Raw genomic sequence first — 27203 nt, 5'->3', positions numbered from 1 at the left:
TTGAAGGGAGTCGATGCAGCCACCTGCATGGTCGTTTCCATCATCTTTACCATCACCATCTTATAATCATGATCATGATCTTTCATCATCATTGTCATTCACTGTTAACGGCATCATCTTAAATTTCATCATCCTCATCACCAGAATTCATTACATCATCATCGTCGTCGTCCCCATCATCCACACCTTCACAGTCTCGTGTGTGCATTCACAGTCTCTGTTGTGTTCTTGCATGGGCACTGGATGGGTCCTTGAGTCGCTCCTGCTTGGTTTCTTGGGGGGGTCAGTCAGAGGTGGTGGGTGGGGGGGGGCAGTCCCCGGTTAATCCCTCTGGGCGGCGGCAGCCGTGTACGAGACGACCGTCCCGTTCCGTTCCGACTTGCGTTGCTGGCGGCAGTGGTGGCAGAGCCACACGATGAGGACGATGAGGGCGACGCCGATGATGAGGGCAGCGATGCCAGCCGCCACCAGGAATATCCACGCGTAGTCTAACAGGGAGCAAAGAAGGAGAATGAGAGTTGGGACAGGAAGAATAATGAAGTTGTGGAGGTTGTCAGGAAGTGAATGAAGGGGAGATTGAGAAAGAGGAGGATGGAGGAGATGGAGGTAAAGGTTTGGTATTACGGAGACAGGAAAGTAGTGAAGATGGGAGACATAAGTGGTGATGTAATCAATGACGTGAAGGATGTGGAGAAGGTGGCACAAGCAGTGAAGGAAAGAGGTGGTGTGTGTGTGTGTGTGCAAGCGCCGTTGTGTGTCTCGCTGTATACGTGTACAAGTGTGGTAGATGCACGCACGTGTGTTGTATATGCATATACGTGCGTGTGTGAAATCAGCCTCAAATGAGAACCTGGAGCGATGTGTAAACATCGTCAACGGGGAGACAAAGGAGGTCCGGTTCTGGTGCTGGCCCCTCACCTCCTCGCGTGCCGTGCCGGCCTTCACTAGGTGCTCGCTAACAGCACTTGCCCCAACAGTCTGTAAGGCTACACGGGATAACGTTGTCTATGTTGTATATGTGTGTACGTGTGTGCATGTGTGTGCACTACCGGGCTTTGCGAGCCCCGAGCGTGCACACTTCACGTCACTCTCCTCCCCACGGCGCTCAGTGTTGTCAACGTCCACCAGCAGCTGCACGTGGAAGCAGTACAGCTCGCCCTCATCCAGCCCCGTCAGCATGAAGGCGGCCTGGCGCGACTGGTATTCCTTCTACACACACAGACACAAGATCGACAACTGCCGTTGTGTTACTCTGGTGCTTGTGCCAGGCTACGTGCACCTTGAGGCCACGTGTCGAAGGCTTACTGGCAGGTTAAGGGACACACCCAGGTATGAGAGGTTTACTGACTGAGTTGACTGCCAGATGCACTGCCTGTGCTGCACACAGTACAAACTTGCTGTGTTTTAGCCGCTCGGTCCTTCAGGAGCCTCCTCCACAGAGGACGATCTTCATTTTACTGGTATCAGTTATCGGTAAGTTCACTCAACTCCACAGCCTTCTGTACTGCATCAGCCTATCTCTTCTCCAGCCTTGCCATGCCCCCCTGTTTGGCCAAACACAAGCTGCTTGGGAATGTGTTGGCTGTGAACGTGAGCTACAACACCCAGCCTCGCCTGCCGGAGCTCATCGATGGCACTGTGTCCAAATCTGTCAAGGTTCTGTAAGCTCCTCGCACAATCCAGCCAGATTATGAACCCAGGATGGATCTCAGGCAGGTCCGGCTGAATGTTTCGAGCTGGCTCAGGTGTTCACTTACAGTGTCCACGTTTTGCAAGCATTTGAAAAGAGGCAGCATGAGTGTGGTGAAGACTCGGGACTTTGTATGGAATGATGGGCGAGGCAGCTGCCACACAGTATGCCACACAGTATGCCACGGTCGATTAAAAGACAAAGCAGAGCTGCGCCCATGAGCACAGTGCGTACATACGGGACGTCCTCCACCCTCCTTTCCCACAACTATCCAAAACAAAAAAACCTGCCCCGGTGCTTTGTCTCACTCCCACACAAACATAAACACATGCACACATCTACACAAAGATCCCCCCATATAGCCCACATCGCATGTTCGGGCAAGTCCTGTTAAAGCAAGAGCTGTAATTTACTTAAACTTATTTATCCATGAGAGCCACGGTGAGCCATACGACTCTTTGTCAGGAGGGTCCTGCATTTGGTTTTATGTTTAGATGTTTCCAGCCAATTAATGACGAGCGTTTATTATACGTGCGGGAGAAAACCGGAGCACCCGGAGAAAACCCGCGCGTGCAAGGGGGCAACGCTCTATCTCCATACAGATGGAAAGAGATGGGGATTCATCGACTTGCTGTACCGCCATCTTATCCTTCTTAAAATTTATATAGCGCCGTGATGAAGGCGCCGAACAAAGAATTAACTATTTGTATAGCAGAGATGAGATGAGTTGATGAGACGGGTGGCAGTACATGAATGTGATGATCTGCGAAATAAACGATGATAAAAGCGACAATGAGTGGTTAATGACGAGTGAGTGTGATGAATGGATAGGGAAGTTGTGAAGAGTGGATGGAGTTGGTGATGGAGAAGGGAGGGAGAAGGGGAGTTTGCGCAAGCAAGGGAAAATAAGTGAATCTTGATTTAAAGCTTTCGTGACTGCAGGAATTCATACTCTTTGGGTCTTTCGGTAAAGTCACGTAATAAGTGAGTGTGTTTAATGGGAAGAACGAAAAATAGACAGTGAGGCTGACTGCTTGGTGTGTAGGGACAGCCTGTTCCAGTGCACGGGGGCTAGAGGCGAGAAAGAATGAAATCGTGATTGGGCACAAGAGAAGAGGGGGAACGGACAGAGACAGCTGGGATTGTGAACGGAGATGGCGAGTCAGGGTACGGCACCTCGGCACCCACTGGAAGGCAGTTTCACCACTCTCGCTGCCTCCACAGGGCTGGGATTACAGGCCCCGTGCATAGCCACCACCGCCCGGCTGGATACGAGGGGTGGTGTGGCCAGTGGCTTCATTTCCCCAGTGCTGATATTGATGCCTGTATCAGACACTCATTTAAGGCTGAGATTACATCAGGGAGGCCCAGTACTAGTTCAGATGTCAACTAGTTGTCACTGATATTAGCAGTGGCTAATTAGCTCAGGTCCCTGGCTTCATAGTGCAGAGTGCTACCATTCTTCATACACAAAGGCGCCACGTGTAGTCTTTAATAGACTGTTAGGGCAAGTGCTGTTGGCGAGCACCAATGACTGATGGCACAGCATATGAGGGAGTGAGCCAACACCGTGCCCGACTGCCTTTGTCTCCTCAGTGCTGATATTTACACGACACCATAGACTAATTTAAGGCCCAATTGACCTAGAGGAGGACCAAGACTGGCTCATATATTTGCCACTATTATTGGTCACAAACAGGAATAGAACTCGGGTAGCCAGGTTCCGCAGCACAATGCGCTTACCACCGCACTGCTGCTCCACAAGAGACACAGACACCTTCTGCACGTGACAAATGCATGCAAAAAGGCGATCGGGAAAACGGTTAATCAAGCAGCCAGATTACAGAGTGACTAGATGACTCTGTAACCAGATGACTAACCAAGACGCTGACTAATCAGACACCCATATAAAAATGATCTTCTCTCTTACGCACGTGTGGCTGAAAACAGACGATCATACAGGCAAGGAAAGTGATAACAAGATGAGACAACAACCAGTCAACAACCTCCTCACATGCACGGGTGTTGGGAAACAACAGCTACCCAGCGACCAGATAAACTCACACACGTGCAGGGATAACGGGCTCGATAACCAGATGAGGACAACCCAATCACCATCGCAACCAAATAACAAGGGCACTCGGATGACCGTAGCAATCAGATATAGCGAAGAGAACCTGGTGAGCATAGCAACCAGACATAGCGAAGATAACCTGCTGAGCATAGCAACCAGATATAGCGAAGATAACCTGCTGAGCATAGCAACCAGACATAGCGAAGAGAACCTGCTGAGCATAGCAACCAGACATAGCGAAGAGAACCTGCTGAGCATAGCAACCAGACATAGCGAAGAGAACCTGCTGAGCATAGCAACCAGACATAGCGAAGAGAACCTGCTGAGCATAGCAACCAGACATAGCGAAGAGAACCTGGTGAGCATAGCAACCAGACATAGCGAAGATAACCTGCTGAGCATAGCAACCAGACATAGCGAAGAGAACCTGCTGAGCATAGCAACCAGACATAGCGAAGAGAACCTGCTGAGCATAGCAACCAGACATAGCGAAGAGAACCTGGTGAGCATAGCAACCAGACATAGCGAAGATAACCTGCTGAGCATAGCAACCAGACATAGCGAAGATAACCTGCTGAGCATAGCAACCAGACATAGCGAAGAGAACCTGCTGAGCATAGCAACCAGACATAGCGAAGAGAACCTGTTGAGCATAGCAACCAGACATTGCGAAGAGAACCTGCTGAGCATAGCAACCAGACATAGCGAAGAGAACCTGCTGAGCATAGCAACCAGACATAGCGAAGAGAACCTGGTGAGCATAGCAACCAGACATAGCAAAGATAACCTGCTGAGCATAGCAACCAGACATAGCGAAGATAACCTGCTGAGCATAGCAACCAGACATAGCGAAGATAACCTGCTGAGCATAGCAACCAGACATAGCGAAGAGAACCTGCTGAGCATAGCAACCAGACATAGCGAAGATAACCTGCTGAGCATAGCAACCAGACATAGCGAAGAGAACCTGCTGAGCATAGCAACCAGACATAGCAAGGGCAACCGGATGACGGGTAAAGACGCCGATCCCTGTGGCTTTGTTTTGGAGGCAATTTTCTTTTGACGATGACGACTGTGATGATGGTGAATGATGATGATGATGATGTTTTTACTGCAGCCGATGATGACTTCACCTGCAGCTAGTGTTGCTCAGGGTGATGATGTCGATGATGATGATGCTGCTACTGCTGAGGTCAAGAATCATTCTGCTAGGATGATGGTAGCGACTTTCCTGCTGATGATGGCACAATGGTGATGGGGAATGCTGCTGATGATGATGCTGAACAATGATGCTGCCGCCGACAGCATCACTGTCTAGGCCAGAGGCGATTAAGTGGTTTTGCATCTTGAAGCGCGGCGAAGACCTCAAAGGAAACTTCGTGATGAGTAGGCAGAGGGGGCCGCTCCCCAGAAGAGGGAGTGGCGGTGCCGCCACCTCAACGGAGGTGAGTCGCGATAAACTCACACAACAGATAACACAACACCGGCGCAACAGGAGGAGGAGGACCGCAGGAATGCAGCGACTCCTGTTTTGCAGTCAATAGATCGACCACATTGGGAAAATCCAGGGATAGGCTCTGCCCACGCTCGCCCCACATACAGGCGCACACGCTTGCCAACTCGTCCGATTGCACGCAGGCCCAGCTCGCCCATTCACTCACTCGCTCGCTCATTCACTTGCTCACCCGCTCGCCCACTCGCTCACCTATTCACACGCGCAATCACTTACCTACTCGCTCATCCATCCATCCACTCACTTATTCACTTGCCTAACCACTCACTCATTCACCCACGCAATTACCTGTTCTCTCACCAACCCACTCATCCACCCATGCAATCTTTCATTCTCCCATTAATTCACTCAAATTTGGTTTAATTGCATGAGAGGAGTGCTCCAGTATTGCCAGAGCATTTGAGTAATACAAATCAACACCTAGACATCGAAACACCGAATGGTATACTCTTTGGTTCTTTCGGTAAAGTCACGTAGGTATAAAATAAAATAAATCACGACGTTTCGGGCGAAACATAAGTGTCCATCATCATGGGCTGCTGCCTCAGCAGCAGACCATGCTTTCCCACCTGATGATGGACGCTTATGTTGCGCCCGAAACGTCGTGATTTATTTTATTTTATACCTACGTGACTTTACCAAAAAACCAAAGAGTATGGATTCCTGCAGTCACGAAAGCTTCAAATCAAGATTGAACCGAATAGTATGTTTGGCTAACACCAATCACAGAGGATGTTTTTAGCTATAGGACGAAACTGGAGAAGCCAGAGGAAACCTCATGCAGAGGGAGACCATACAAACTTAACGCAGAAAGGCACCCATGTCAAGAAATGAACCAAGGCTCTTCTTTATGCGAGGCAAGAAGTGTTATCGATGCAAAACCCTGCCGCCCAGGAGTCCATGTTTCGCGAGATCTGATGGTATTGCGTTGAACTACACAATAGCTTACTGGACAGTTTTTATTACTTGAGCATTTTGGCACAACAACACAGGAAAGTGGAAATAAATGACGAAATTTTCAGTGGATACCTACAGGCTATCTGCCCTTGGATCGTGATGATGATGAGGACAGTTGTGATAGACCCTGGGCTAAGAAACGTATCTAGGTTTTCTCTGTGGAAAAGATGGCGACGCCATGAGGTGCCAACGCCTCGTGCCACTCGGCTCGGGCTATGACGGGAGTCCCGTGTGGGCCCAATAGTTCTACCTCTTTGCTCGCCCTCTTCGACCGTTCGTTCTGACCCCGTGCCCCTACTGGACATCTGTGAAAAAGAGCTTTATAGCTCATCGTATTCCTCCAGTATTAATACATGTTCTGATTATGACCAGTTTATCTTATTGGTTCTTTCGGTAAAGTCACGTAGAAGGGAAATAATAAAATAATAAAAATAAAACATAATAAAATACAATTTTCACGACGTTTCGGCCACAATGCAAGCAGCCGTCCTCAGGTGAAGAACAGGTCTGTCGGGAAGACAGCATCTGAATGAAACACCCCAGGCTTGGAGCGTATATTTAAGCTGGGTTGGAGGGGGAAGAGCGCCTTGACAACCCAGCTTAAATATATGCTCCAAGCCTGGGGTGTTTCATTCAGACGCTGTCTTCCCGACAGACCTGTTCTTCACCTGAGGACGGCTGCTTGCGTTGTGGCCGAAACGTCGTGAGAATTGTATTTTATTACGTTTTATTTTTATTATTTTATGATTTCCCTTCTACGTGACTTTACCGAAAGAACCAATAAGATGAATCCCTGCAGTCACGAAAGTTTTTAAATCGAAATTTATGACCAGTTTCTTTAAGAGCGACTCACAAATTGCGGGGAAAGAAAAGAATCCCTTGCTTTACTGTCGATCCGGATGTTTCGACCTCTCCCGGTTTGCAGTTACAACCGTGCAGGCCATTCTCTCCGGCGGGCTCAGGAATGTGTGTGTCTGGCCTGTGTCACTGGTGGATATGTTTGTGAGTGTGCGTAGAGTGTAAACGTTTCAAGACACCAAATAAATGACAATACAGTGGTTTGTATGCATTACGAGAAGGAGCCCAAACACAGGATGTGGTACTTGGCAATGTTGCACACAATAAAAGTTGAATTAAACAGGTGTCGATGAAAAACATAAATCCAGGCAGATAGATGGAGCCATAAAGTGTGAGAAGGAAAGGATTGAGAATGAGCGAAGCAGCGACTGGCTACACAAAGACACCTCTGGCAGAAATTTGTTCAGCGGAACCTGACAGAAATAAAGGAAGCTCATTATGAGGGTATAAATATGGCGGTCTAATGGTTACCGTATCATGCTACGAACCTGGTCACCCGGGCATGGCTAACATTACGAAAAATATATCTTAATCGAATCTGGGCCTCCCCTAGGTTCACTCAGCCTTAAAGGAGTATCTGCTGTGGCATGCAAACATCAGCACTGGGGAGAAACAGGTGGACGGGGGTGATTTTGGCCAATCCACCCCCCTCGTGCGCCGTGTCAGCCTTCATTAGGTGCTCGCTAACACCACTTGCGACAAAATAATGCATGCACAGCCGTTAGCAACGATGCGCGTCTGCTTGCCGCAACTTTCTCTGGACAACTTCATAATAATTCACAGCCGTCAGGGTACACAGGGCATCTCTATCTTTTTGTAGGGTGTAAAATATGCTTGGAGGTGTGGCAAGTTTGGTGTTTGACTGTTACGCATTACACTATGCGCGTGTGGTAAGCACGGACAGTCTTCAGGCACTGATGAAACTTGCAGGATTTGTTCCCCAGATTACTGTGACTCGGTAATTCTTTGGGTAAAATGTGTTTACACATTTATTGGTGGGGGGTTTTAAGCCACGGATTCCAGATCTGACAGAAACACCTACCTCTCAGTATTAGCTTAAAGCGGGGCAGGGAACCTATCGATCATTACTTCATTTCGTGCGGCCCGCAGGCAGATGAGGCCTACCACTTCAAAACGACCCGCAACCACAGTTACCTGTAACTGCATGCATCATAGCCACACCAGTCGGGTAATGGAGGGGAACACGTTCAACTTGATGAACAGCACTGTGATAATAATGATTCAAATGAACATTCGCGCTCAGCCACTTGATATGAAGAAGTGACTGAGCTGTTTGTTTGTGTGGCCACCAAAAGGTATTTGAAAGTCTTCTTTCAAAGCAGGCCCAGGCTACCTCTCAAGCTGGACTAGCCTGGGCCTGCAGTGTCCGTCCTCGAGTTGCTGATTGCTGTGATTGGGCCCTGAATTTGGTCTCACATGTTTCATAATGTGATTGGAGAGTTCAGTGCTTATTTCTTGCAGTCTTTAGTACCTGCCTTAGTCACTCACCCACCCATTCACTCTCTTGCTCACGCACACTCATTCACTCCCTCTACCCACTTCCTCACCGACCCATCCATTCACTTCATTGTCCACTCATACAACCCATCCACCCATTATCGCTCTTACACACTCACCCAACTCGCCCATCAACCCACTCTATAATTTACTCATTCACCCATTCAACCACCCGCTCATCCACTCACTTACCCACACACTTTCTTACCCACCCTTTCACTGTTTTGCTCACTCACCCACTCCCCCACCCACTCACCCACTCCCCCACCCACTCACCCACTCCCCCACCCACTCACCCACTCCCCCACCCACTCACCCACTCCCCCACCCACTCACCCACTCCCCCACCCACTCACCCACTCCCCCACCCACTCACCCACTCCCCCACCCACTCACCCACTCCCCCACCCACTCACCCACTCCCCCACCCACTCACCCACTCCCCCACCCACTCACCCATACACTCCCTCGTGCACCCACCCACCCGTCCGCTGCTGCCGTCTTTCCAGTAGGTGAGGTGGTAGTGGAGGTCTCCCGTGTAGATGTCGCCCATGGTCTTGTGGCTGCCGTCAATGTTGAAGTAGGGCGTGATCAGGTCTGCAACCTTCAGCTGGATGCTCCCATTCCGCCCGACTGCCTCGAACTGTGGCTTCCCAAGCTCAGCTGCTCGTGGAGACATGTAGACATGAGGACACGGAAACACAGGATCAAGGGGACACAGGGACATGGGGACAGCAAGACACGCGATCAAAGGGACATGGGACATGGGGACACGGACACACAGGATCAAGGGGACACAGGGACATGGGGACAGCAAGACACGCAATCAAAGGGACATGGGACATGGGGACACGGAAACACAGGATCAAGGGGACACAGGGACATGGGGACAGCAAGACACGGGATCAAAGGGGCACAGGGGCATCGGAAGAGGAAGACTCAGGATCAAGGGGACATAGGGACACGAGGACACGGAGACACGGGTTCCAGTGCACAAACACATTTGTAGATGATGCCATCAGCGCAGAGATATGGAGACATGTGGGTAAGGCAGTGTTTTGTGTCCCGTTTGTTAGTTTTGCCAAGTGCGGTAAGCCTACCGCCCCATGACCAGCACAGTCGTGATGTTACGCCCAAGACGACGGAACCGCTGTGACTGGTGTGCGTGTGGGACCATGATTGACATGCCTCTATGTATGTGTGTGTATGTAGAACTTTATGGAGTCGGAGCCATTCCCTGTTCACATTGAGGTGCGACAGGGATGTCCTCTGGCTTCCACATTATTCTACATCATCTTTGACCATGTAGTTCGAGAAGCTTTCCATGGCTGTACCGGGGGAATTTCCATCTGGTACAGATACAATGGGAGGCTGATCGATGCATGGGTGTGGTTGAGGGATGGCTGCCTATTCGTCACCATGTTATGTGTGCTGATGATCTGGTGATTGCTGCTCACTCAGAGGAGGAGTTGGAGGTGCTGCTGGTGCCACTAAGTGGTGGGGTCTTACCATCAGCTCCACCAAAACTAAGCAACTGCCTGGGTATTTTGTGCCACCAAACACTCCACCCCCTCAGCTCCCCATTGGTGATGGAGCAGTCGTGGAGAGAGTGGAGAGTTCCCATACCTGGGCATTCTGCTTATGACTAGCTCCGGTTTGACAGCAGAGGTCTCACTCCGAATCAGTCAGGCCGCATTATCTTTTCATCGGCTGCGTAACGCTGTGTGGAAGCTATCTGGTGTGTCGGTCCGCACGAAGCTTTGGGTCTTCTCAGCCACAGTCATGCCCTGCCTTCTCTATGCTTGTGAAACGTGGACCCCTCTAATGGCACATCTTTTCCGGTTAGAAACATTCAAGCAGGCCTGCCTATAATCCATCCTGGGTTTAACCCGGCTGGATTGTGTGAGGAACTCACAAATCCTTGAAAGATCTGGACATATTCCCATCAGTGAGCTCCTCCGGCAGGCAAGGCTGCGTTGGCTGGGCCATGTAGCCGCATGCTCAGCCACCGCATGCCCAAGCAGCTTCAGTTTGGCCACATAGAGGGGGCTAAACGGGCACAACATGGGCTGGAGAAGAGATGGACTGATGCGGTACGGGAGGATGTGGAGCTGAGTGGACTTGCCGACGACTGGTACCAGTGTCAAGATCGGCCTCTATGGAGGAGGCTCGGGAAGTACGCTGCTACTGGGCAGTTGGAGGCAGATGCCCTCCAGCAACAACGGAGGGCAGAGGAGCGACGCTCACAACAACGAGCGGAGTGCCGGGCGGCTAAAATACAGAAAGTTGGCACAGTAGGGGGTATTGCTCGTGCATCTTCCAGTCAGCCAACCCATGGCACCTGGGTGTGTCTCGAAACCGGTCAGCGAGCCTTCGACACTTCACGTGGCCTCAAAGTGCGCCTGGCCTGGCATAGGCGCCATCGTGACGTCACCGTCACTTAGAGTCGAATGGTGGGTTTTGGTATGTAAATCGTATTTAGCACTGTATGTAGCCAACCATGCTAATCGAAAGTACCCGTGATCTCATTGTACACCTGCTAAACCTGTGTAACAGGTGTGAAATTGTCTAATGCACCTGCTATCATGAAACTGCGATATCATTGTACAGTCATCCTATGTCTGTGGTATGCTATGGAATGCCGTGGTATCACCGTACTGTCGTCGTAGGGCACGAAGGAGGGCGACATGACCCAGGGTACGGTGTGCACTGCGCTGGAACCGCCCGGGATGGCACGCACACGAGCACGGTATGACAAGCGCGGGTCGGCCATGATGCTCGTGAGGTCACAGGTCGTTTCTATCGAGTCCGTGCACTCTGCCTTCTGCTTCCAGGTCGGCCACGTTGCACTGACGTGCACACACACACACACAGGCATTAGATGTGTGCACACGCACGAACACTCACAAAAGATACAAAGACTCCCCCCCCCCCCGCTGTCAAGCCTACACAGGCTTTGAGGTCAAGTGCTGTTAGTGAGCACAGGTGTATGACCACCTTTGTCTCCCCAGCGGTGATGTTCACACAAATGCACCAAAAAATACGTATTTAAGGCTGAGTCGACCAAGTGAAGGTCAATGACTGGTTTAGATATTCGTCACTGATGTTGGCCGTGAGTGGGAATCGAACTCGAGTCGCCGGGCTCATATTGCAGTGTGCTAACCACTACACTCCAAAAAAACTAAGATGTCCCGTATAGCCTTAATATACTGTTCAGGTAAGTGCTGTTAGTGAGCACCTATGAAAGGTTGAGTCGACCTCGGGGAGGCCCAGGACTGGTTCAGATAATCGTCACTGGTGTTGGCCGTGAGCAAGAATCGAACTCGGGTCGCCGGGCTCTTATCGCAGGGCACTGACCACTACACCACCGCTCCCCACTGCACAGAGGAGAGTGTCACCTCCTCACCCCAATAGCTCCACGTCGAACGTGACGGGGATGCCCGTGTCCTCCACTTGCCACTCCAGCAGCGTCTTGAAGTTGACGGAGACAAAGGAGAGGTTTGTGGGGACCGGGGGAGACCCAGAACCTGCAGTGTGAAAGTTAGAGTCTAGGTCAGGGGTATGGCGAAAAACTACAAGTCAGCATTAGGGATATGGTTAAGGCTGTTGGTCATGGTTAGGGTTGTGGGTTAGTAGTCAGTGTTATAGGTTAGGGGAATAGGTTACGGTTAGGGTTGTATTACAGCAGTGGTTCTCAACCTTTTTAGTACCAAGACCACTGATCCCCACTCCCCCAGCCGCCCCTACAGTCCCTTTCTGGTAACTAAGACCACAATATACATCACATGTCAATGCTGAAATTAGTTTAGGCGCTATGGATATCCAGATATTGTTAGCCAGTGTCTATTAAGAACCCCCCCATACAGTGCAAGGTAGACTGCTGTGCCGCGGTCTTGTTAGCGAGCGCCTATTAAGGCAGCACCTGAGCCAGGAGGGGCGCACGCCATGAGCAGCAACCACGTGACAGCAACGCGCGTCGTCACAGACTCCATCCCCCTCCTCCCGCTCACCTGGGGCAGACGGCAACATCACTCAGCGCTGCGTGGGTAACGAGAGTTTCGATTAAAACGTTAAGGGAGACGTCCATTCAAATCTTAACGAATGATCCATTCGAAATTAAATTAAAACGGTCCTTCCATGAGCATCCATTCTTAGGAGGTGGCTGCGTGGCTCGGAGGTGACCGCTGAGATCCTGGGTTCGAATGCATTTGTTATGATAATCACAACTATGTGACAGAAAATCAAGGCTGTAGAGGAGACCAACATTAGACACGAGACAAAATAACGAGGCAGACAGTGCCCACGAGACAAAAGATACAAACGAGACTTATACAAACATGCCAGACAGCACAGAGGAGACAGTGCAAATGAGAACGACTGTGCAATCCAGGCAGGTACAAACACATACAAACAAATTAGATAGAACAGATAAGACAGGCAGTACAGACTATACAGAATAACAGAGACAATACAAAAGAGACAAAGCAAACGAGTTGCATAATTACACAAGATAGATGTAGCGTACAGTACAAAGACGAACAAGAAAGGCAGATGATGCACATGCGATACTGTAGAGTAAAGTAGAGATGCAAATCGTGATGGTTAATACATTCGCTGAGGGACGTTGGAAGTGAATTGGTGTATTATACTCAAGTACCTGGACAATTATGAACCTGCTGAGAGACCGAGAGATTCACAGGACTAGGGATTACACCACGGGGACCCAGCAAGATTCTGGCTTTGCGAAAAGGCCACACAATGAATGTCCTGACATCATGAAGCCCACGCGAGTCACTAAAAACACAGGGCTGCAAAGCCAGACATTCAGCGGCGCCAGCTCAGTGACACTGACACAGCCATTATGGACACCCTGAGAGACACCCAGCCCCAGGGCTTGAACCCCTCATTAAACTAATCTCAACTTTTTTCATTTTACCAGGTAAGGCCCATTGAGCTGTATAGCTCTTTTTCAGAAGTGACCTAGCCGCAAATGATAGCTCAATGAAGTGGCTTATCATGTGCAAACTCATAGCAGTAGCCAAATGCCCTCAACGCACGTTTCTAATGGGTGGCATTGAGTTACTGACATTCCATATTTCTATGACAGGACCTAGGTAGTCCTGTGTTCAACAGTGAGGGTCAAGTTAAAATATCTCCCTGCCCAAACAAGTTTGGGGTGGCACTTAATTCTGTTGGAAGACTTGGGTCAGTAGTGGACATTCCACATTCCAATGATGAGGATCAGTGTATCATCTTCATATTACATTTTCGAAAGTAACAATTCATTTTTAAATAACCTCCTTGTTCAGAGATATTCCTAAGCTATATTCGGGGAAAAGAAACATGTACAAAACCCAACAGCGCTTACAGGAATTACATATCCAAAAGATTGATTGCAATGATTTAATGGGTTATAGCATTCCTAGTGGAGCTTGGTCCATAAATAACCTCAGTTGGGATGAGCACAGAGCATCGACGGTGATTCATACGTAAAAAAACAACAACCCTAAGACAGTATTTTCCCATATCTATGAGCCATTGACACAGAACCTCAGGGAGCCAAAGTCTGCCTCTATGAGCTACTGATACTATTCAAGTAAAATAAAAAATGAACCTAAAAGAGCCTTCGTCTGGCTTTATGAGCCAAGGAATCCTAAGAATCTCATGGCTGCACGAGGTTACGTAACGAGAACTCCCAATGGGACTTTGAACCCCACTCCCTGTCCGGCTAATGGAGATGGATGGCAAGGTCACACACAGACTCATAGATCTCAATTGTTTTCTTAAAGACTGAAGTGCTGTTAGCGAGCACCTATTAAAATGTACAAGAAGCACTTATTAAGGTGCACAAATTGGTGGTGTGGCCAACATCACACTTAGCCGTCTTTGTCTCCCCAGTGTTGATGTTCACACACCATAGTAGTTACTGATTTAAGGCTGAGTCGACCTAAGGGATGATCTAGACATATTCAGCTCTTACTTGCCACTGATTTTGCCTGTGGCTGGGAATCGAACCTCGGTCACCAGGGAACACCGTGCAGTGCGAAAAACACTGCTTTCCATACACACACATTGATGTCAACAAGTACATACCATACAAATATACAAAGACAAAGATCCTCCATATAGCCTTAACCGACTTTTGGGCTAAGTGCTGTTAGCAAGCACTTGTGAAGGCGGGGACAGCACACAAGCGGGTGAGTGGTCAGCACCACGCTCGACCGCATTTGTCTCCCCAGTTGCGACGCTTACACATCGCAGACGGGAATCAAACATACATACATATACGCACGTGCAGTGCACAAATCCAAGAACGCGAATTGGAGTAGGCGACGAAGCCTTTGTCGTTGCAGCACCAACGTTTTGGAACAAACCTCGTTTCCTCCCTTAACATCGTGAATCTTCCTTCCAAAAAATATCCCGAGGCAAAAGATTAGTGCCGGATACAACCCCGTTAGCAAATGCCAATTTTAACTTTGCTCCTTACCCGTGTATCAAAAGTTACTTTTTTTACATACTCTTAGTTCTTTCGGTAAAGTCACGTAGGTAAAAAATTTAATTAAAATTAATAAAAATAAAATAATAATAAAATCACTTATACATTTTTATTTCATTTTTTACCTACGTGACTTAACCGAAAGAACTAAGAGTATGAATCCTTGCAGTCACGAAAGCTTCAAATCTAGAATTACATTTTTTGCATCCAATTTTATCGAGGGATTGTAATTTGTATTTACATACTTTGTTTTATTTATCTTTCGTGGCTTTCTTACCTTTCCTACACTTTTCTCACCTATCGGTTGTTGTTTTGTTTGTTGTTGTTGTAACTTTCTGACCCGCCCCTACCGAACATCTGTGAAAAAGAGCTTCATAACTAATCGGAACTCTCCAGTCGAAATAAAGATTCTCATTCTGACAGCACACACTTACTGACAAACATCTAGACACACACGTATATGCACACGTCTTATATTTTGTTTTAGTGAAGCATACAACTTGAGTGAGCGCTGCAATTTTCCCTCCCTTCCCTCCTTGTGTTTCCATGGTTGTGGCAATGCCATTTGGCTGCCAATTCTGGCAGGAGCCCCAATTTTCTCGCACGATTTCGCTCCTCGGACTTGGCCTGAATTCTACACCAGAATGGAGGCCTAGGGGGAACATAACATCCCGGCACCGACCTGCCCCACTCCCAAGTGGAAAATCGAGAAATTCAGGAAATCATGGAAGTGTTACTTTCGTTAAACAACTGGAGTTGTTCGTAATTTGAGGATAAGCCACTTCAGATCAACTCGAGATCTGACCTCAAGTGGGCTGTCCATGGTAACGAAGTTTGTTGGTGTTTGTACAAAGACAAAGATACCCTGTGTTGCTTTAACAGACGTTGAAGGCAAGTGCTGTTAGCGAGCACCTATAAAGACTGGCACAGCACACGAGGGGTAGGTGGCCAACGTCATGCCCGGCCGCCTTTGTCTCTCTCGTGGCCATGTGTACACACCGCACCAGGTACTCATTTGAGGCTGAATCGACCTAGGAGAGCACCAGGACTGGTTCAGATAATCGTCACTGGTGTTGGCCATGAGCGGGAATCTAACTCGGGACCCCGAGATCGTAGCACAGCAGGCAAACCGCTACACACACTTATCAAATGTTTTATACTTACACGTACTATCATACATACAAGCACTGTCAATCAACAGACTAATGCGTATAAACTATTATTATAACTCGCTTTGTGGACAATCAAAGGGCATTTGACTCACTGGAATGTATTAGTCATCCTAGGTCTCACAAACGAAAGTGTAAAAAAAAGAACATTTCGATAACATTTCGATGTTTCAAAATACAAGAACAGGTCGATCGAAATTGCATGAAGAGAGTAACACGACCCCTACCAGGAGGGGAGTCCGGTAAGGTGACACGCTCTTGCCAAAGTTACTCATGGCGACAATCAAAGATATTTTGCAAACATCGGAGTTGAGAAATTAAAGGCATTTAACAAAAATGAAAAAGTTATCAACCTTGTTATATTCGCTCATAACAACCAATGGAAATGACCTTCAAGGAAATGACCGGAGGACTTAAGAAAGAAGGCTGCTTAGTTGGACTCAAGATAAATACGCGCAGGACCCGGGTGAATTGTTGAATCACGAAAATGCGAGGGACGGGCAATGATTTGGGAAGGCCTCATCTGACAGTGAGTCGATGATCACGGCTGACAATGCCGATCATCCAGAGCGGTAGTGCAGTGGTTCGCGTGCTGCACTACAAACCCAGCGGCCGAGTTCCTTACCTGCTCACACCCACCAACACCAGTGACGATTACCTGAACCAGTCCTGGGCCTCCCATAGGTCGACTCAGCCTCAAATGAGTACCTCGTGTGGTGTGGACACATCATCACGAGGGAGACAAAGGCGGCCAGGCGTGGTGCTGGCCACCCACCCCCTCATGTGCCGTGCCGGCCTTTATAGGTGCTCGCTAACAGCATTTGCCCCAAAGGATATACACACATATATAGCCATACACAGCTCAAGTGCGATCATGAAGGGGTTCATGGATCCAGGGTAGAGAGAGGACGTGATAGGTGCTAGGGATGTAACGATGCATCAGTCAATTAATATTGATTGTTAAGCTCATGACACATTAAACGCATCGCTTATCATGTTGCGTTTCGGATGCGTAGTACATAATGAGCTGCATCCATGATGAGGCACTACCATTCCCGACAATCTGAGTCTTGTGACTGAATCGCTAGAAATTATCAAGTCACCAGGGGATTGCATCGTGAGAGCAGTGTTGGAGGGAAACTGTGCATGGTATGGGAATGCTTGCATTTTTGAGTCGACCCTCACGGGAAAGCATGCGTCAACATATATAGTCGTGGCAACGAATGAAAAAAAACCTCTACAGGAAATAACTGCAGACTTTAATTGGCGGTCCGCAATGTTGGACTCAAAATAAACACGAGCAGCAAAACTAAAGACACGTGGCACGTGTTTGATAAGAGGCAATCGTTGTTGGAAGGGATAGAACTGGAAAATACATCAGGACATTATTACCTAGGGCAGGTACCGAAGGTGGACCAGGATCACAACGATGACTAAAATTAGGTGAGCGAGAAAACGCTGGGAGTACTTTTGGAAAACTGAAATAATGAAAAGCAACGCACCCAGTCCGCCTGGAGAGGAGAGATTTCAATCAGTGCCTGTTGCCCTGATATGGATCAGAATCTTGGGTACTTGAAAAGAAAAGATAAAAACTAAGCTGAAAAAGAGTTGAAAGAAGCATGGAGATACGCGTAATTGGAATTACGGGAAACACAGATGTGAGACGCGTTGATCAATGGGCGACAGCGTGCTATGGGAGACTGGTGTTTAGATGTCAGCAAGCGCCTTGGGTTTTTGTAAACTTGACAAGAGACAATGCACACGAATCGTTGGGGTACCTTGATGCAATGATGCTTCACGGGCTGTGCCTCGCAACCACAGTTCTAGTTCACGAGTGTCCATCACAGGGGCCTTCAGGGGCCGCACTGATAGCCGTGTCCCCTGACCCCATGCAGGGGTCAGGGGACACAACGGTTCGTGTTTTGGCCGCCTAAATATCGACGTTTGCGTGTAGTATTATTAGGATTATTACTCATGTTCGTTTCCAACATGCGCTGTAAATTTATAAATACAAGCCCTCGGGTAAATGCAGTTTTCACATTTTGTTCAGTCTGTGTCATTGTGAGTCTACGGTGACCGTTCAAGACTGGTTTCAATGAATGGTCCACATTGATTCATAATAGTACGTACAGTATTTTTAAAAAATAACATCGATGTACAAACCCTTTGTCAAGCCACTGCTGAGTGAAGGCCGAGTCAGTTACACGCCAAGTCATTTTGTGACCATACTTCACCACGGAGGCCAGTGCAGCTCGATGGGTGGGGAGGGGGGGGGCTTCAAGACTGGTTCAGATTGGATGACTCACCACTGATCTTAGCCATGGCCTGGAACGTAAATCAGACTGCCGGGACCATAACATTGTGGGCAAACCACCGAGCCAAGCCAACACTTCACTTGTTGCTGCTACTGGTGATGTTGTTATAGCTACTTTGCTGCTGCTGCTGATGTTATTGCTACCACCACTGATGTTGCTGTTTATGTCGGTGGTCGTCATTGCACTGCGCTGTGAACTCCGCGACCTGGGCTCGCATCAGTGGCGAGTGACATCTGAACCGGTCTTGGGCCCCCCACCTCCTAATGAGTGAAGGACTCCTGGTGCACTGGTTTCAATGTCAGCACCAGGGAGACAAATGTGGCTGGCCGTGAAACCACCGAGTCAAGCGAATACTCCCTAACAACCATGGTGTTAGTAGCGAGATATACTGTAATGTTTTAATAACTCTTACAAAAAAAAACATTCCTGCCCGCTTTGCGAACAGCAACAAGACTCCCCCTTTACTCGATGTTTATCATAGCAGCCACTCACTCTGCTGCCGAGGTGGCAGCGACCCAGGTCTCTGATATATTGTATGGTTGCTACAACCTGTTTTTATCTTGCTCTTTAGACTAATTGAGCTTCATAGTCTATGGCATTTCAAAATATTGTGCATAAAAAAAGCACTGCCATTTGATTGCCTACAAAACTACGTAGGATTCACCACCGCAACCTCCCTCCCCCAATGCTGCCTTTCCCACCTTTTTACAAATCGCTCCTCCTGCGTTTCCACGCCAAGGACCGTCGTCCGTCTTGCCGCTCAGAAAACCAGCTGGAGCTACGGCGTCCCAACCAAAGCTCCATCCATCCTCACCTCCCCTTGCTCTTCTCAACACGCCTCCTTCCACTTGGCAAGAATCATGCCCAGCTTCACGGCGAGTTTTCCGGCACCGGGCAGTGTTAATGATTGATGTAAAATGTTGCACGCCACAGCCAAAACAGTAAATGATTGTTTTTTGGGAAGATTGCCTGGAAAAATGTACTTTACAGTGCAATGCGTCGAAAATTACGCAGTTGAACGACAGCAATCTGATACTTAGTGTCATAATAGCCTCATAAATAAGCCTATCTCTGAACTGAAAATAATAAAAGAAAATAATTGTCATCCATATCAGCTTATTGGCCTTCTGGAGATGTGTGTTGTGTTGAAAGATCATTACAAATAATATTTTTACTCAGGTCTGGGTTCATAGCACATTGCGCTAACCACTGTCCCTGCCACTCCACCCTCAGAAACATGATTCCCTTGTTCAGTACGATGCACAGTAAATGCTGTTCAAGTTCGCTGAAGGTCTATCGTACATATGGAGTTCATTAAGGCCTCCTGCACCTACCATACGAGCATTTTACAACACGTTTAAGGAGTTCATTAAGGCCTCCTGCCCCTACCATACGAGCATTTTACAACACGTTTAAGACACCGACACCACAAGGGGAATGCTTTCATCCCACAGTGGATTGTTGATGGCTGCTGATGAATGCCTCACCGGTAACATTTGTGAATAGAATGATCCAGTCACTATGCAAGATTCAATCGTTTAACAATGGGCGGCATTATGCAATTTTTGGTCGTTGAAAACATTTGTATAACGCTGCCACACAACACGCGAATTGCCACCAGCGGCACACAAATGCTGGCATACAAAACCAAGCAACTCGACGGCATTTTACATGCCACAACCTGCCGGTGAAACTCAAGAGAAGTTGAGACCGGTCCAGAGTTTTCTGCTGAAATACATCATTTGGGATGGCCCATAAGTTGATGATTAATTTGTTATTTAATTTTACTTGATGCAAAAAAAACCCCCACCTTTATCCACGTGTAGTTAAGACACCTCGATGACTGTTCAAAAAGTATATTGGGTTAAGAAAGAACACAGCACTAGAAGATAGAAGAGATGATGATGATGGTCGGTGCTCGTGACTGGTCACAGCATGGCACCACCAAGGGAGGGGAACACACTCAACAGTGTGGATGGCCAACGCAGAGATGGGAGTAATGAGATTTTCGTAATAAACTAAACTATAAAGCAAACCATTTTTTAAAATTTTATCATGAAGATGCGTGGAAATTATATAGCTTCTTGTGGAGTCACTTTGTCTGATCAATCCGAAAATCGGGGGTGACATGGCCAAGCAGTAACGCGATTGGCTGTTTGTTGCAAAGGTTCACGGCTCGATTTCAGCACCTGCCCTGCTCATTACTGCGGCTGTATTTTACTTTCTACATTTTTTATTTTACCAGGTAAGGCCCACGGAGCTATTTCGATTTTTTTTAGAAGCGACCTGGTCACCAATGGCAGCCCAATGAAGTGGCTTATCACGTGGAAATTTATAGCAGCGAAATACTCTCAACACGTGTTTTTAAATGTGGAGGCAACATCCGCAGGACCCGGAGAAAAATTCACGCGACCGTGGAGAAAGAGACATGCAAACTCCCAATATACAGCAGCAGGCGTCAGGGATCAAACCCACGACCTCCTGTACACCAGGCGGGGTAGTTAACATCTCGCCACTGCGGCGCCCTGGGGCATTACATGACCGTGGCGGATGACGACGAAGAGGTGAACAGATGCCTTCATCCAGCAGTGGATAGATCATTGCAAACGATTTGACAACACACAGAGGGCAGTGGTTGGCAAGTGTACACGAAACTCAAGAGGCGAGCGGGCGGTGGGCACATCGCTGTTGACGTAGCAGATGAGTTTTATTTAGCCGACCTGCATTTAACCACAGGGCATTGTTACACGAGGAGCGACGTAGCCAGCGTTATGTTCACGTGTGATATGCAGACGCAAGCCCACGCAACATGCATTGCTTGCTGGGTGTTATAGAGGGAGCGCCTATGAGTTTTGGGTATGTGACGGTGGGGATGACAGCGTGCCGAACACGCACAGCCGCTCGTGTTTCCCTTCCCAAGTGTTGATATCTGTGACCTCTAAAAGCCCCATAATCATAATTGTATCTATTACAATAATCGTTATCGGCACCAACAGTATCGTCATTACAGTATCACCACCACAATCGTCATCACCACCACCATCATTATAAATACAATCTTCATCACCGTGATAAACACCATCACCGTCATCACTGCTATCACCACCACATCATCACTGCCATCGCCACCACCAAAAAGGCGCATGAACACGACAAAATTTTCGTTTTAGGGCCGAGTAAACCTAGAGGTGGCTCCAGGCCAAACATATGCGGACTGACCTGTCATGCTGTACTATCACTCACGCATACATACAAACATACATACAAAGATCCCCCATGTAGCCTATTGGGGCAAGTGCTGTTCGCGAGCGGATATGAAGGCCGGCAAGGCACACGAGGGTGACGGGTGGCCAACGCCCGGCCACCCGGCCACCTGACAGACACCGCACCGGGCAATCATTTCAGGCCGAGCCGACCGAGGTGAGACCCAGGACCTGTTCAGATAATCGCCACCGGCGATGTTGGCCTTGAGCGGGAATCGAACTCTGATCGCCAGGTTCGTAGCGCTAACCGCGGCACCACCACTCCAGATGTCACTCACGCACGCACCCAAGACAAAGATCCCCCGTATGGCCTGTAACAGACTGTAGGGGCAAGTGCTGTTAGCGAGGACCTATGAAGGCCGGCAAGGCACACGAAGGGGTGGGTGGCCAACACCACGCCCGGCCGCCTTTGTCTCCCCTAGTGTCGATGTTTACACACCAGGCACTCACACGCACGCACACACCTGGACGGCACAACACACAGCACATACACACAGTACCACCGTCTAAACGATAAAACAGCATTCGCCTCTAAGCTGGCGGTGACGGCCTCACCACCTCCCCACCGCGTCGCTTTGTGCCAGGCTAGGTGCACGCACCTCGTGGCGGCAAAGACGACGAGGCGACGCGTCTGCCGGTGGTGGCGGCTCTGGCAGGATGTGCGGGAGGAGGAGCACGCAGGTGCGACAGATGAACCGTGATGAATGGGACCCCCCCAGGGACCCCCCCCCCACCACCCCCCCCACACCCCCACCCCCCCACCCCAAGGGGTGGCAACATCCTGAACATCGCAGGCGGCCGCTTCTGATGCTGCTGCTGCTGCTGCTTGGCCACGTGGACCGCTGCCCCAGTCTGTTGGACTTCTTTCGCGCCGTACGTAGCCATACCGTGCCAATCGGAGGCGTTTGCCGGTCCTGTCTATGGAGGAGTTGTGTGCCCCCGACTGACATTTGAGACGTACCTACGTTGACCAGCGGGGTGAAGTATGGTCAAATAAACCCGACGACCTGCACGGCGTGGGTGGGTGGGGGGGGCAAGTCCTCGACTAGCAGCTGATTGAGACCACGGTTGTCGGTGAACATTAATAATAATTATAGAGACAAATCGAGATACTGTTATACCGGACACAAGAGACGATGACCCCCCCCCCACGACTAACTACAGCCCTAAGAGCTTTTGGGGGAAGCAAGTGCTGTTAGCGAGCACCTGTGAAGGCCGGCTCCGTGGCACACGAGGTGGTTGGGTGGCCAACACCACGCCCGGCCGCCTTTGTCTCCCTCACATGGCGAACTCGAGTCGCCTGGTTCGTCGCCCAGCGGCGCTAACCACTACGCCCACCGCTCCCCTCTTCACACTATAGACAAAGATCCCCCGTATAGCCTGTAATAGACTGTAACAGACTGCTGGGGCAAGTGCTGTTAGCGAGCACCTATGAAGGCCGGCACTGGCACGCGAGGTGATGGGTGACCAGCACGCACGCCCGGCCGCCTTTGTCTCCCCAGTGGCGATGTTTTACACACCGCACCAGGTACTCATTTGAGGCTGAGTCGACTTAGGCGAGCTCCCGGACCGGTTCAGATAATCGTCACCGATGGTGTTGGTGGCCGTGAGAATTCGTAGCGCAGCGCGCTAACCACTACGCCCACCGCTCCCCCTTCACGCCACACACACAACATATCGATAACCTTGACGGAGCGAATCGTGTACATTCCAATGATGTTCGATAACGAAGCAAGAGTTCAACCTATGCTTAAACTGAGACTTTATGTGTAAAGGGTAAAACGACGCGTGGTCTCTTGTTTGTTGGGGTCTCAACATGCCGCGTGGCCTAGAGGAGCTCCCGGATCATAGTCAAGGTTCGTTGTTGGTGGTGGTGGTGATGGGTGGTGATGGGTGGTGGTGGTGGTGGTTAGACACGCTAAAGTATAAATGCGATCTACACCCCCCCCCCCCACTCTTCATGATGAATGATATTGGTCGCGAAAGGCGATAACCGTGCCCCGTCTGAGCTTCTGGGTTGTGGTTGGTTCCAACGCACACGGAGCAGCAGCACTGCGGACAGCCCAGAGGGGGGTGGGTGGGTGGCTCGTGGTGGTCGCTGGTCCCAATGCTGCCCAAAGCCACCACCACTACCACCGCCACAATCACCACCGCCGCCACCACAATCACCACCGCCACCACCACAATCACCACCGCCACCACCACCACAATCACCACCGCCACCACCACCGCCACCACCACCACAATCACCACCGCCACCACCACTGCCACCACCACCACCACAATCACCACCGCCACCACCACCGCCACCACCACAATCACCACCGCCACCACCACCACCACAATCACCACCGCCACCACCACCACCACAATCACCACCGCCACCACCACCACAATCACCACCACCACCACAATCACCACCGCCACCACCACCACCGCCACCACCACCGCCACCACCACCACAATCACCACCGCCACCACCACTGCCACCACAATCACCACCGCCACCACCACCGCCACCACCACAATCACCACCGCCACCACCACCACCACCACCACAATCACCACCACCACCACCACAATCACCACCACCACAATCACCACCACCACAATCACCACCACCACAATCACCACCGCCACCACCACCACCACAATCACCACCGCCACCACCACCGCCACCACCACCACCACCACAATCACCACCGCCACCACCACCACCACAATCACCACCACCACCACCACCACAATCACCACCACCACAATCACCACCACCACAATCACCACCACCACAATCATCGTCGCCCCTAACTCTTTGGTTCTTGCGGCAAAGCCACGTGGGTATACAATACATCGTCGCCCCTAACCGAGTAATTCGCCTGCCGTGGGGTTGTGACCACCACCAACACATCCGAAAGGAACAAACGAAAGGAACGTCGCTCCATCAAAGTCACTTTGGTGCAGCACGTGCACGCAAAGACAAAGAACCCCCGTGTAGCCCCTGACAGACTGGTGGGGCAAGTGCTGTTAGCGAGCGCCTGTGAAGACCGGCACGGTACACGATGGGGGTGGGTGGGCAACACCACGCCCGGCCCCCTTTGTCTCCCCAGTAGCGATGTTTTACTCCACACACACACACCGCACCAGATACTCATTTGAGGCCGAGTCTACCTAGGGACAGGTCCAGGACCGGTTCAGATGCTCTGTGGTGTTGGTGGCCGTGAGCGGAGGAATCGAACTCGGGTCGCTGGGTTCGTAGCGCTAAACCACGACACCACCGCTCCCCACGTCCACAGACACAACTCTCGCACGTGACTGTACAACAATAAACTTGTTGTACAACAATAAACAACAATCCACTTGAGCAAACGAAGACACACACACACGCAGGAGCTCTCCCCCAGCAGTCAAACAACGTATGTGATATGGACACTGTACAGGAGCATAGGCTGCATATGCAGGTTTTTATTGTCATATATATAGATCTATCCATGCAGAAACAAACAGATGCACGTGTACACACACACAGACACAAACACAGACACACAGACACACACACAGACACACAGACACACACAGACACACACATACACACACACAGACACACACAGACAGACACACACAGACAGACACACAGACACACACACAGACACACACAGACACACACACAGACACACACAGAGACACACACAGACACACACACAGACAGACACACAGACACACACACAGACACACACACAGACACACACACAGACACACAGACACACACATACACACACACAGACACACACAGACACACACACAGACACACACACAGACACACACACAGACACACACACAGACACACAGACACACACACACACAGACAGACACACACAGACACACACACACAGACGGGAAGATGCACAAGGGGGGGGGACAAAGAGCAGGCACGCAGACAGCACCATAAAGACAAAGATCCCCCGTGTAGCCTGTAACAGACTGTTGGGGCAAGTGCTGTTAGCGAGTAGCAGCAGCAATGAAGGTCACTGACACTGTGGCACACGAGGGGGTGGGTGACCAGCACCACGCCCGACCGCCTTTGTCTCCCCCCCAGTGGCGATGTTTACTAGACACCGCACCAGGTACTCATTTGAGGCTGAGTCGACCTAGGGGGGAGGCCCGGGACCGGTTCAGACAATCGTCGCCGGTGGTGTTGGTGGCCGTGAGCGGGAATCGAACTCGGGTCACCGGGTTCACAGCGTAGCGCTAAACCGCTACACCGCCGCTCCCCACACACAGACAGACACACACACACAGACACACAGACACAGACAGACAGCTACACAGACAGACACACACAGACAGACACAGACAGACACACACACAGACAGACACACAGACAGACAGACACAGACACACACACAGACAGACACACAGACAGACACAGACACGCAGACACACACACAGACAGACACACACAGACAGATACACACACAGACAGAAACACACAGACACACACACAGACAGACACACAGACAGACACAGACACGCAGACACACACACAGACAGACACACAGACAGACAGACAGACACAGACACACAGACACACACACACGCACAGACACACAGACAGACACACACACAGACAGCACCACACGCACGCAGACAACGACGGTGAGGCGTGCAGGTAGGAACACACACACAGGCAGAGAGAGAGACACGCACGCACGCACGCGTGCAAAGACCGTGGCTTGACACACAGCAGACAGACACAGGCAGACACACACACACAGACAGACACGCAGACACACACACACAGACACAGACAGGCAGGGAGACGCGAGGGTACAGGGAGACACGTGGGTAGAGGGAGACACGTGGACACGGGGAAGGAGAGAGCTCACCTCAGCTCGCCTCCGCCGACATGCACTCGAGGAGGAGCCCAGGGTATGCGGAAATAAGAAGACGACTTCACTGTAACTCGTTATATGAGCTCACTCTCCCCTCACTCTCCACACACTCCTCCCTCCCTCTCTCCTCACTCTCCACCCCCTCACTCTCCACACACTCCACCCCTTCACTCTCCTCACTCTCCACCCCCTCACTCTCCTCACTCTCCCCTCACACTCCTCCCTCCCTCTCTCTCCTCACTCTCCACCCCTTCACTCTCCTCACTCTCCCCTCACTCTCCACACACTCCTCCCTCTCTCCTCACTCTCCACCCCCTCACTCTCCACACACTCCACCCCTTCACACTCCTCACTCTCCACCCCCTCACTCTCCCCTCACTCTCCACACACTCTTTCCTCACTCTCCACCCCTTCACTCCACACACTCCACACACTCTCTCCTCACTCTCCACACACTCCAC

The 27203-nt window shown here is 50.1% G+C and overlaps 1 protein-coding gene across 1 annotated transcript; it reads right to left on the bottom strand.

Annotated features, from left to right (window-relative positions):
- Positions 1-30: 30 nt before the first annotated feature.
- On the bottom strand, positions 31-26954 carry LOC144740062 (tissue factor-like). Its single transcript, XM_078622947.1, has 7 exons — positions 26737-26954; positions 12533-12620; positions 12017-12137; positions 11269-11459; positions 9095-9273; positions 1050-1209; positions 31-488 (listed from the first exon to the last, which is right to left on the bottom strand). Exons 2-7 carry the CDS (start codon positions 12600-12602, stop codon positions 322-324), a joined length of 888 nt encoding a protein of 295 aa, XP_078479073.1. The 5' UTR covers positions 12603-12620; positions 26737-26954; the 3' UTR covers positions 31-321.
- Positions 26955-27203: the final 249 nt, after the last annotated feature.

Source organism: Lampetra planeri, chromosome 3, assembly GCF_965212315.1.
Source record: "Lampetra planeri chromosome 3, kcLamPlan1.2.h2, whole genome shotgun sequence".
NCBI classification, from domain to species: domain Eukaryota; kingdom Metazoa; phylum Chordata; class Hyperoartia; order Petromyzontiformes; family Petromyzontidae; genus Lampetra; species Lampetra planeri.
Note: the sequence above shows the minus strand (reverse complement) of the source record. Positions and strands in the feature narration are given on the sequence as shown.

Coding starts and splice junctions, on each gene's coding strand:
- LOC144740062 (XM_078622947.1), bottom strand. CDS start 12,602: ATGGAGTCTGTGACGACGCGCGTTGCTGTCACGTGGTTGCTGCTCATG. Junction 11,460..12,016: donor TTCGACGTGGAGCTATTGGG/GTGAGGAGGTGA, acceptor TGTGCACGTCAG/TGCAACGTGGCCGACCTGGA. Junction 489..1,049: donor CTCGGGGCTCGCAAAGCCCG/GTAGTGCACACA, acceptor GCTCCCTGTTAG/ACTACGCGTGGATATTCCTG.